The following is a 12500-nucleotide window of genomic DNA, read 5'->3' as shown; positions in this document are numbered from 1 at the left end:
CATCCCAAAACGGCCCCTGCATTGATCTGCTCTAAAGTACTTTTCATCAGAGACTTGGCAGTTCCATTTTCGATTTTCTTTTGTCTAAAATTTATCCCGATATCATCTCTTAGCAACCAGAAGCTGATCGTGTTCCCTTCAAGTGCCGTGAAAACAGTTTGTGACGGTAGATCTTTCATAACCAAAGAGATAGTTACTTTCATTGTAGGTTTCCCATCAACGCTGTATTGCATCTTTAAAATGTCTGCCAAAGCCTGTGCTCGTCCTTGCTCAGCAGCATTCAAAGCTTCATCAACCTCTCCATTCTTCAAGAGTGCTGTCCACAGAGCGATGTACGCAAACCCCTTTCTGTCACGAAAGCTTATTTTCCATGCATCCTCTGACTGAAGAAGACGCCTAACTTCATCAAAATAGTAAACGCTTAGACGATGGTAATTAAGAGCTTTGCTCAACGCGCCAAAAAATTCATGAACAAGACCAATATGATAACATGTGAATGCCAGCCCTATTAGGTCCTCCGTTGCCTGGCAAATGCTAAGACCTTGATGGTAGTAATCCATGGCTTGCTTGAAGTTACCAAGACTTTTATAAGCGTTGCCGAGATTGCCATAGGCTGTTCCTTCTCCGGCTCTGTCCCCTACCTCTTTTGCAACACTAAGACGTTGATGGTGGTACTCTATGGCTTGCTTGAAGTTACCAAGACTTTGATAAGTGTTGCCGAGATTGCCATACGTTGCTCCTTCTGTGGCCCTGTCTCCTACCTCTTTTGCAATACTAAGATGTTGATGATGGTACTTTATGGCTTGCTTGAAGTTACCAAGACTTTGATACGCGTTGCCGAGATTGCCATAGGCTGTCCCTTCTCCGGCCCTGTCCCCTACCTCTTTTGCAACACGAAGACGTTGATGGTGGTACTCTATGGCTTGCTTGAAGTTACCAAGACTTTGATAAGCATTGCCCAGATTGCCAGAGGCTGCTCCTTCTCCGGCCCTGTCCCCTACCTCTTTTCCGATACTAAGATCTTGATGGTTGTACTCTATGGCTTGCTTGAAGTTACCAAGACTTTGATAAGCGTTGCCCAGATTGCCATAGGCTGCTCCTTCTCCGGCCCTGTCCCCTATCTCTTTTGCGACACTAAGATGTTGATGGTGGTACTCTATGGCTTGCTTGACGTTACCAAGACTTTGATAAGCGTTGCCCAGATTGCCATAAGCTCTTCCTTCTCCGGCCCTATCCCCTACCTCTTTTGCAACGCTAAGATGTTGATGGTGGTACTCTATGGCTTGCTTGAAGTTACCAAGACTTCTATAAGCGTTGCCCAGATTGCCATAAGCTCTTCCTTTTCCGGCCCTGTCCCCTACCTCTTTTGCAACACTAAGATGTTGATGGTGGTACTCTATGGCTTGCTGGAAGTTACCAAGACTTCGATAAGCGTTGCCGAGATTGCCATAGGCTGCTCCTTCTCCGGCCCTGTCCTCTACCTCTTTTGCAACACTAAGATGTTGATGATGGTACTCTATGGCTTGCTTGAAGTTACCAAGACTTTGATAAGCGTTGCCCAGGTTGCCATAGGCTGCTCCTTCTCTGGCCCTGTTCCCTACCTCTTTTGCGATACTAAGATGCTGATGGTGGTACTCTATGGCTTGCTTGAAGTTACCAAGACTTTGATAAGCGTTGCCCAGATTGCCATAAGCTCTTCCTTCTCCGGTTCTATCCCCTACCTCTTTTGCAATACTAAGACGTTGATGGTGGTACTCTATGGCTTGCTTGAAGTTACCAAGACTTTGATAAGCATTGCCCAGATTGCCAGAGGCTGCTCCTTCTCCGACTCTGTCCCCTAGCTCTTTTGCGATACTAAGATCTTGATGGTGGTACTCTATGGCTTGCTTGAAGTTACCAAGACTTTGATAAGCGTTGCCCAGATTGCCAGAGGCTGCTCCTTCTCCGGCCCTGTCCCCTACCTCTTTTGCGATACTAAGATCTTGATGGTGGTACTCTATGGCTTGCTTGAAGTTACCAAGACTTTGATAAGCGTTGCCGAGATTGCCATAAGCTCTTCCTTCTCCGGCCCTATCCCCTACCTCTTTTGCAATACTAAGATGTTGATGGTGGTACTCTATGGCTTGCTTGAAGTTTCCAAGACTTTGATAAGCGTTGCCCAGATTGCCAGAGGCTGCTCCTTCTCCGGCCCTGTCCCCTACCTCTTTTGCGATACTAAGATCTTGATGGTGGTACTCTATGGCTTGCTTGAAGTTACCAAGACTTTGATAAGCGTTGCCCAGATTGCCATAGATTGCTCCTTCTGTGGCCCTGAAACCCACTTCCTTAAAAATGGCTAATGCTTCTGTGTAATTTGTTATGGCCTGATAAAAGTCAGCTGTGCCCTGATAGTATCTAGCAAGATTGAAATAAGCCAAACCCTTGCCTTGTCTGTCTCCCTCCTTTCTTGCAACGCTAAGCTCTTGCATATGCCGCTCCAAAAGGTCCAACTTTTTATCCACCATTGTTGATAATCAAAACCAGCACGTTTTTCTCAGAAATCTGGGGTGCACCTAGAAGATGAATGAACGAACTTCATTGGCTTCCCATTGCCTATCGAATCAGGTTTAAGGTTTAAATCAATTCATGGATAAGCGCCATCTTATCTTAGTGACATGATTACGCTTGAATAATAGCCTATTATTAGCAGTTCTGCAGAAGATAAGGTGCCTAACCTTTGACGGCTTGTCGCCTGACCTACGTGTTGTTACCACACTTGCAGTTTTATTGCAGAAGCAAGTGCAACACTATTTGCAGCTGTTCCTTTAATTTTAACATCACTTTCTTTAATACGTACACAAGCACGAAGAAGAAGGTGTTAACCCACTGAACAGAAAATGGTGCTTGAAAACATAGTAGTTAGGCAACAATAGTCTTTCGGAATTCAGGTACACTGACATTTAATAAGAACCACTTGTTTTCAACATTTGGAACCTCTTTATAGCGGTTAGCTGCCGCATGCAATTTGCCTTACCAAACATTAAAATGTTATCGTTGTGGGAAATTGTTAAAAGAACATTTCCATAATTGGACTTGGAGGCCTTTGGGTAGAGTATCTGTTTTCTAATATTGGTCAATATTATCATTATTTTCCAAATGATCTGGATAGCACAAGTGTTACTAAAAACACAACCACACTTTTGAGATCAAGGAACATGTTTCGATGTTTCAAACATCATCATCAGCCATAGAGTGTAACATTAAAATTTTTGCAAGATAATCCATACATATATATAACTATCAATACAATGATTCTTTGTAGATTAAGATTGCCTCTCAGCAATTTTCACCTAAGACCATGCAAGATAAAAAAATCGAAAATTGCCAAACTTTGTCACAATAAAGGACTACCAAAACCATTTTTAGAAAAATACGTTTTACTTTGGTTTGATAATTACTTTACCTGGACGGCGACTTTTTCGGTATGGGGCCTTGCGAGTGAGTGAAAATGACTCCAAAATGTCGCTTGTGTGAATCGCTCTGTTTGAAATAATGAACGAGTAACTTGAAAATCAAACAAGTTTCCTTAATTCACTTTGTGAACATACCTGCAAAAGGTATCCCCCTTTATATAAGCATACGCTGCTTGGATTTTCCTCGAAGCCCTCAAAGAACCATCGAACCAGTCGAACGCTTCGTGACTTTCGTGAGTTGTGCCGTGATTGTGTCATCAGAGCTGTCATGCAAGAGATTAGGACAAAGCACACAGACCATTATGACTGCGTGCGGTTCTATTCGGAGTTTGTTGGGGGAATTTGTGGCCCAAGTTCTGACAATCCAGCAAACGTTCAAAGTGTAATAATAGCAAAATGTGATAAGGACATCAAGGCACACTTGAGAAGTTATAAAGTGTTGGATTCTTCTCTGGATACAGAGGGTAGGCTTTTGCTCGCAAGTATGGGTAAGGGTTTGGGTTAGGGGCACTGTTACGAGCTGCACATGCGTGAATCACGTATATTCGCAGTTAATGAATTCTATGTCAAACATAGCGCTCAGAATTTAAGATTTACCTGTCAGGAAGAACTTTTCGGATCAATAAACTTTTTTATTATATGCCTACAATAGTACGCACGCTCTCATTGGCTAATTGTGACTGAATTGTAGGGCATTATTCTCCCGTAATGCCCACGGGCCGATTACGGGATTGCAAAAACAAAGGAAAAGGAAATTAAAAAACCATATAATAAACTACTTACTAACCGAGCTAGCTCAAACCATACTGGGGAATATTGGCCCTCGGTCGTTCTTGTACGGACCTCTCTGTGCTCGGTCCGTACTGCCACGACCTCTGGCCAATATTCCCCTGTACGGCCCTTGCGCTTGGTTAGTAAGAAGTAAATAAATGCGAAAGTGTTTGCAGTACAAAGCGAAATCACTGTCGCTGCATGCTTCATAGCCAGCATCGAATTTAGCTTGCAGCCAGGCATGAAAAATTATTTGCTTCAGATAAATATGCTTGAGCGTGTTATTCCACTCCTTCAGGTATTCTTTGCGATTCGTTAAAGCCTTCCTTTTTCTCCCGGAGTTTCTCCTTAGTCCACCATGGCCCTCTCCAGTGGACGCCATTTTGAATTTGTCGATTCAACTTGAAAAAGTTAACCTAACACTTTTCACGTTTTCGCAAGATGATAGCGTATGCGCAATTCATGACAGTGTCCCTTTAAATAAAATCACTTAGATTAAGATATTGAGCAGAAAATCACTTTGCGAAATCCGCAGATACTACCTATTACAGACTTTATGTCAAAAGCAGAATACCCGGCCCCCGGCCACAAGAAATGGACCCTAAAAACACTGCTGCCGCAGTTCCGCCGCAGTGCCGCCGCAGTGCCACCGCAGTCGTGTTGTTGGATATACCTCGTTCTTTAATCCATGAGGTAAGCACCACGGCACTGCGGCACTAGCCAGTCTACTCAGCTAAATGTCACCATAAGTCGACTAAGGCACTGCGGCACCAGCCATTCTACTGAATTCACTCTATCTGATGCAAACTGCGCAAAATCCACTTTCATTCACTTTGGCCCTGCGGCTATCGTCGCGAACATAAACGCTCCTTTGTGGAGGGGTATTCAGCAATCGCTCCAATTGCGAAAATCGAGTAAGCAAGATATGTAAGACCGTGAAATCATGTATCGTTGTACGAGACTGCGAGCACTCGCTTTTCCAGTTGTCCCTGAAGTGAGTACATTGATCAGCATGGAAATGTACTACGAAAAATTGCGCCTGCCCACATGAATGGGCATCACACAGTGAAAGGGGGGGGATTAACCTTTGCTCAGTTTTAAAAACTTGACTTGCGCTTGACTTGCTGTTCTAGCGAAGTTTCAACTATTTATGACTGAAGTTGTAGCACAGTGGCAAAGTTACCATGAAAACAAAATAAATTAAATTCACCTGAGCAGACTGGCTAGTGCCGCAGTGCCGCGGTGCTTACCTCATGGATTAAAGAACGAGGTATATCCAAGAACACGACTGCAGTGGCATTGCGGCAGCAGTGTTTCTCGGGTCCATTTCTTGTGGCCGGGTATTCTGATTTTGACATTAAGTCTGTAATAGGTAGTATCTGCAGATTTCGCAAAGTGATTTTATCTTAATTTAAGTGATTTCATTTAAAGCTCACCTGCACGTGCCAGCAAAAGCCTAGCCTCTGTATCCAGAGAAGAATCCAACACTTTATAACTTCTCATGTGTGCCTTGATGTCCTTATCACATTTTGCTATTATTACGCGTTGAACGTTTGCTGGATTGTCAGAACTTATGCCACAAATTCCCCCAACAAACTCTGAATAGAACTGCACGCAGTCATAATGGTCTGTGTACTTTGTCCTAATCTCTTGCGTGAGAGCTCTGACAACACAATCACGGCACAACTCACGAAAGTCACGAGGCGTTCGACTGGCTTGATGGTTGTTTGAGGGCTTCAAGGAAAATCCAAGCAGCGTATGCTTATATAAAGGGGGATACCTTTCTTTGTTTGTTTTGCAGGTATGTTCACAAAGTGAATTAAGGAAACTTGTTTACGTGAAAATATGGAATGGAATGAATCTTGCTAGTATGCAAATTTTTAGGTCAGTTATTTTAATTACTGGATATGTCACTCTTAAACCAAGACAGTTAAATTGCAATGACACGTTCCCCTTGACCTAAGGTAGTATCAGTCAATTCACGTTGTATTGTGTCAGTAAACCTAGAGTCTCGAATTGTTTAGTGAATAAATCAAGATTAGCGGGTGTGATTTCAATATACCTTGCCTCCGCTTTGGTGGTCAAAGGTCGACTTTTGTTGACAAACAGCATGTTGAAATTGGGCTTCCAAAATCCTCCATTTCATTTACCCAAAAATTTTATTGAATTTAATTGCAGCGGAAACATTGCTTATTCCGGTGAATATAGTCTCCTTTGAGAAAGCCATGTACCAAGATGCTTTTTGACGGTTGAATTGCGCAAAAATTTGGCACTGACCCCTTGCAAAATGAATTTCAAGCTTTCTGTTAAGTTCTGGAAATTCCTGGAAATTTCTAGAATGTGACAGCTTTATTCCAGAGTCAAATTCCAGCTTTTATTCCATAAATTGTTTTCCAGTTTTTGGGCAAGTTTTTGGTTCTTTTAAAAGCTCGAAATAGCTTGAATTTGATACATCTTTCAGGTGCTGCCAGAAAATGACAGTTTTTTCCACTCTTCATTTCTTGCAGGAAACTGGAAATAAACTAGCAATAGTCTACAGCTTGTTAACAATTTTAACATTTTTGAAATGAAACAAATTTTTAGTTTATTACAGTTCCTATTCTATAAATTCAACTCTTTTCAGATAAAAACTTAAAGAAATGTTTAGCATGCAGTGTAACTGCCATAAGCGGACCTCAAAGCTTGTAGCAACTCAGACTCCACAAAACCACAAGGCGAAATAAAAAAGGGAAAACAATTTATTGGCGATGTGGAAGATGCGGGTTGAAAATTGTTACAAATACTGGAAAGCTGTGGTAACTGAAACCAGACACTACTGATGACTAGGACTTACTGCGACTAGCGCAACTACAACTGATGGAAGGAGGCCAAAAAAAAACATGCAAAACTTTGGGACTTATATACGAGACAGAAACTATATAAAAATATGTGCTAGAATGGAACGCCAAAAAGGGTGTAAATGACAGTAAGGGGACAATAAAGAACAAGAACAGGTAACGAGGCGGTGTAAAAGCATAAATGACATTGAAAACGAAACATTAAAGGGCACCCAATTAACACGTTTTACTAGATCTTACATACCGGCCCCTAAGTGCGTGGTCCAACAAGCACTTAAACTATTAATTGAAGTAAGATCTAAGCGGAAACTGATTAACTTTAAGCAAATTCCTTTAACCTAAGTCTATATATTTCGTACGCTGTCCACAAGAAAAATAATCAAAGTTCTTCATATGAATGCTTGAAATTTCTTAACTAGGGTAAATGTTCTTTGTTCCTTCCTCAACAAATAAAACAGGTTTGTCTATTGGGCGCTCCAGAACAGCTGACTTGACTTTAGCTTTGACCTTACGCACTAAGCCTTTCTTATCTGGGATAACTTCTTGGATTCCTCCAAGCGGCCAACAATTTCGAGGGGTGTTTTAGCGGCGACAAGGACAACATCGCCAACAGCCAGATTTCTGTGAGGAAATAGCCATTTTTGACGACTCTGCAACAGTGGAAGGTACTCCCTTGACCATCTTTTCCAAAAGATGTCAGACAAATACTGAATTTGAGGCCATCTACGCCGAGAGAACACGTGTTCCTTTTGAAAAACAAGGTTCTGGATCTGCTGGGTGATTGGTCGGCTGTTTAAAAAGCTTTCCACTTTACACATAAGAGTGACGAGGCCTTCATCGTCGATAGACTGCTATTGAAGAGCACGCAAGATTCTCTGCACTGAACGAATGCAGCGTTCCCAAATTCCACCGTGGTGTGAGCCATAAGGGGGGTTAAAACTCCACTTGGTGTTCTTCTGCAACATTTCTTCGGAAATCTTGTTGTTATTCCAGGCTTGGATTGACTCCTGTAGCTCATGTTCTCCACTGGTAAAATTGGTTCCATTGTCTGATCTCATTTCTCGAACTTGGCCTCTTCTCGCGATAAACCGCCTGAGTGCAAGCAGGAATGAGTCAGTGTCGACGCTATGGGCAACCTCGATAGGTACTGCGTGAATGGTAAGACAAGTGAATAGGACACCGTATCTTTTGACAAGACTTCTGGAATGGCGCACTTGAAATGGGCCGAAGTAATCCACTCCAACAGTTGTGAAAGGAGGATTGCTGGGGATTAAATGATCCTCAGGTAAATCAGCCATTTTTTGCTCACAAAATGGTGCCTCCTGTCTGCGACATTTGTAACAATTTGTTAGAACCTTTCTGACTGTGGAATTTGCTTTAACAACCCAGTACTTCTGGCGTATTAGGCTCAGCACATGCTGTCTCCCTGAGTGACCTGAAAGCCTGTTATAATGATCAACGACGAGGCTTGTGACGTGGCTATTCTTGGGCAAGATAATCTGATGTTTTGCCTCTGACGACATACGAGCCTCAGCCAACGCACAGCAGGCCATTTCTAAAGAAAGGATCAATTTTTACGAGGGAACTTGTTCGCTTGACTCGCTTGTCACTTGACCTATTGAGTGTGTTAATTTCGTCTCGAAAGGCTGTTTGCTGTACAACTTTCAATATCGCTCTTTCAGCATTCTCCAGTTCTTCAGTTGATATCAGTGATAGTTCCTCTGGTTGCGTCTTTATCTGCCCAGTCTTCTGTCGAGTCTTGATCGCCGATAAAAGATTACTGTGATACCGCAAAACCCAAGCGATAGATTTCTTCAAGCGATACCAGTCAGAGAACTTTTGAAAATGGTCTGACAGTGCTGTGACCGGGGTAACGCTGATTGGTGCTATGGTTGTTGAAAGGGATTTCACTTCTCGATCACGCTTTACTTCTGGATCGTCATCCTCCAATGCCATTGAAGCACCTGGTACAATTCACCACTGATGTATAGGGGTCCACAGGAATTCCAGCCCCGATAACCACTTCTCACAGTTTAACAACGCCTCAGCAGAAAGCCCTCTTGATACGTAGTCGCCTGGATTTAAGATAGCTCCAAACGAGGAATTGATACACATTTCAGAGGGGCTAGAACATGAACGCACAGTGCACTTCACCTTCCGCATTTACCAAACGCAGATAGCAAACTGAACCGTATCCACTTCTGACACATCAGAAAAGTGATGTAGCTAGCTGGAGACTACACAACCAAAACTTTTGGGGAGCACTGACCGGGTAACGGAAAACGATGAAAGCTTGTATTCAGTCGGCATGTCATCGTCCCACGCCAGTTTGATTCGGCAGAGACTTTGAAGGATCTCTTTGGCGAGCAGAACAAATGGTGCAAGAAAGCCTAAAGGGTCGAACACGCTGCTAACCAGCGTGAAAAAAAGGGCTCTTCGAGTTGGCGGTTGAGCTTCATGGTGAACGTCAAAAAAAAAACGTGTCAGATTCTACACACCACTTCATGTCAATTGCCCTCTGAGGGGGAAGTTCATCATTGTGAAGATCAAGCCTTTTAAACTCTGCTGAACGCTCTTGCTCGGTAATGGCCTCAAGTACTTCTCGACTGTTACTAACCCATTTAGTGAGCTTAAAGCCCCCTTTCGAAAGTAGGTTCTGCAGGTCGTGGACATGAGCAATGGCAACAGCCACCGAGGGTAACGATTAAAGGCAGTCGTCAACTTAGAAATTTTTTTTCACAGTATTGACGACTTCAACAGGGAAAATACTCTGATTGCCTTCTGCGGTTCTATGAAGGGCAAAATTTGTGCACGCCGGAGACGATACGGCTCCAAAAAGATGAACGAGCATTTGATATTCCTGTGCTTCTGTGGCCATGTTGTCATCATCCCACCAAAGGAAACGTAGGAAGGAACTGTCTTTCTCTGGAACTCGTACTTGGTAAAACATCTGTTTTCAATTCTGTCTTCACGAAACCTTGTCAGAACTCCGACGAGTGAGTTGATCAGGTCTGGGCCTTTGTACAGTATATTGTTGAGTGCTAATCCTTTGAACTGAGCAAAACAATCAAAGACGACCCGGATCTTGTTTGGTTTATGGGGATGGTATACACCGTGGTGGGGTATATACCACACCTTACCGTCTTCAGGGATGGCTTGATTCAGGGGTACCTTACAGGCATAGCCTTTTGCCACCAATTCACTCATAAAGTCTTTGTAGTCCTGGCGTAACTTGGGGTCCTTCATCAGCTTTTTCTTCAACCAATCGTTCCGGGCCAAGGCTTGGGACGTATTGTTAGGGATCGAGGTGAAGCCACTCTTAAACTGTAGAGGGATTTCATAGTAGCGGTCCTTGAACTTCATCTTCTCGGCATTTGTCCTGAGACATCTCAGTTGTGTCATCGAAGAAAAGGTCAACAAAGTTGCGATTGTAAAAATCCTCGACCATTTTTTGGAGCTGAGGGTCTGCTTTAATGAAGGAACTTACAATCCGAGTTTCACCGCGACGGCGCCTAAGAGGCCCATTTACCACCCAGCCAATTTGTGTCCTTTGAAGCGTAGGGACCACCGTGCTCACTATGTCTTATCTCGACCAGGTCAAGGGCTTCCGGGATGTCACTGGCAATGAGAAGCCCGATGTCAGCATCAACATGAGGTATAAAGACACTATTGAGATGAGGCCAGAGGTCGATATCGTCTTGGGTGGGTATGTCCTCCTTGCTGACTGGAATCTGAGGTCTGCTATATAAAACGTGTAGCTTGACAAAATCATTGTCATTGAGATCCGACACGACCAGGTTGCGGACGAGATAACTGTCAACCGCACTATTTCTTTTTTCTAGGGTAGAAAGAGAGATTTTCACCTTTGGTCCACTAACTCCAAGTTTCTTCATCAGAGACTGTACAGAAAGAGGCCCTACTTCCACTATCCAAGAACACATATGTAATGACGGTCTTGTTAGTAGCTCTCGAGTGAACTTTTACAGGGATGATGGCCATAGCTGTCTTGCTGCGTACTTCCCCAGCCACTTCATTTGGGCACTCATCAGTGTTGGCCATGGCGTTCAAGACGGGAATATCGTCAGTTCTGTCGGTACCAACACCAATATCTACGGTGGGTTTTTCACTGCTAGGTGTATGGAGAACTGTGGGATGTCTTCGAGTGCAATTTGTGATTTTGCAAGTTTTTAGTACTGGGCGTCCCTGGCGACATGCTTATCTGACAAGCATCCGAAGCAAAGTCTCTTCGTAGAGAGAAACTTGATACGATCTTGACATGGCTTCCACCTTAAGATATGACAGTCTTCGAGAGCATGGTCTTTCTGACAATATGGACGAGATATAAAAGACGCAGCGGAATTTACGTGATCCCCACCAGGAAACTGATCTGTGCTCTGGGGACTACCCCTCTGCACTTGGGTGGCAAAGGATGCTGACTTTGGCTTTAGCGGTTTGGAAGTAGGACAGGATTGCGAGGATCTTCGTGGCTTGTGATCAGGCTGGGTATGGGAACTGCCTGTGATGTTTCCAAAAACTGGATTCGAGACAATTCTTGCTTCACTATCCACAAAGGCAACAAAGTCACTAAATAAAACTGGTCTGCAGAGCACTTCCATGATGTCATCCACTCGACGGCGCCATCTCTCTCTTGTGTAGAACGGTAGTTTAAGAACCAGTTTTTGTATGCTTCCTGGCTGATCAAACTGAGATGAGTACTGGCTGGTTGCCAACGCATTCTGGCAACTAGAGAGAAAAAAAGAAAACTTATTAAGAGCTTGTCAATCTTCTGGCTTGATGGAGGGCCACGCCAAGGCTTTTGATTCGTAGGCACACACGATACAATACTCGTCTCCATACTTTTTCTTCGGGAGTCTACGTGCTTCTTGATACCCTTCGTCAAAAGGCAAGTGATGACAGGATCATATCAGTTCCTTAACGTCGCCAGCTGTATATTGTTCGAGGTAGTAGAGCCTCTCGTGACTGCTTTGGGTGCGAAACTCTATGAGGCTTTCAAAGGCCCGAATAAACGTACAGTATTCAACAGGGTCCCCATCAAAGGTAGGCACAGGAGGCTGTGGAAGTTTTACTTTGTTCTGATTCACAGCCAGCAACTCAATGATCCGGTTCTGTTGGGCTTGTAATGCGGTTTGCTGACGCTGAAGTGCTATCGCCTCTTGATGGAAGTTATCAGGCACATTATTGACGACCAGCTCACTCTTTCCACGCTGGCTGCTGTCTTGAGGGCGACGTACACTTGCGATGTCCGCAGGGTTTTCACGATTTTCCTGAAAACTTAGATGCCGAACCACTGAGGGGGCCTCAACTTTCACGGTTTTCAGGTCTGGCTTGGAGCGGGACTTGTGTTGAAGTACGTCACTCGACGAACTTGGCATGTAAGAGAAAGCTTGACCTTTGGCAGCGCTTTTCGCAATTTCTGCTT

At 43.7% G+C, this 12500-nt stretch overlaps 2 protein-coding genes across 4 annotated transcripts in view; both read right to left on the bottom strand.

The window, feature by feature from the left end:
* The window catches only part of LOC137996687 (tetratricopeptide repeat protein 28-like), a 27010-nt gene that overhangs the window by 2349 nt on the left and 12161 nt on the right, over nt 1–12500 (bottom strand). For 2 of the 3 annotated variants that reach the window (XM_068842214.1, XM_068842215.1), the window contains 2 exons: nt 3443–3519; nt 1–2552 (listed from right to left, as the gene is read on the bottom strand). The exon at nt 1–2552 is cut by the window's left edge and continues 950 nt beyond it. In XM_068842214.1, the coding sequence (XP_068698315.1) occupies nt 1–2504 (2504 nt within the window). In that variant the 5' untranslated portion in view covers nt 2505–2552; nt 3443–3519. The remainder of the gene's footprint in view (nt 2553–3442; nt 3520–12500) is intronic. The other variant, XM_068842212.1, reaches the window with a different exon arrangement.
* On the bottom strand, nt 7912–8583 carry LOC137995235 (uncharacterized). The gene has a single exon (XM_068840807.1). It carries the CDS (start codon nt 8581–8583, stop codon nt 7912–7914), a length of 672 nt encoding a protein of 223 aa, XP_068696908.1.

Source organism: Montipora foliosa, chromosome 3 (genome assembly GCF_036669935.1).
Source record: "Montipora foliosa isolate CH-2021 chromosome 3, ASM3666993v2, whole genome shotgun sequence".
NCBI lineage: Eukaryota > Metazoa > Cnidaria > Anthozoa > Scleractinia > Acroporidae > Montipora > Montipora foliosa.
The sequence above is the reverse complement of the archived record's forward strand: the minus strand, read 5'-3'. Positions and strand labels throughout refer to the sequence as shown.

What these genes read in the sequence shown, in the direction of transcription:
- LOC137995235 (XM_068840807.1), bottom strand. Translation starts at nt 8,583, where the DNA reads ATGTCGTCAGAGGCAAAACATCAGATTATCTTGCCCAAGAATAGCCAC.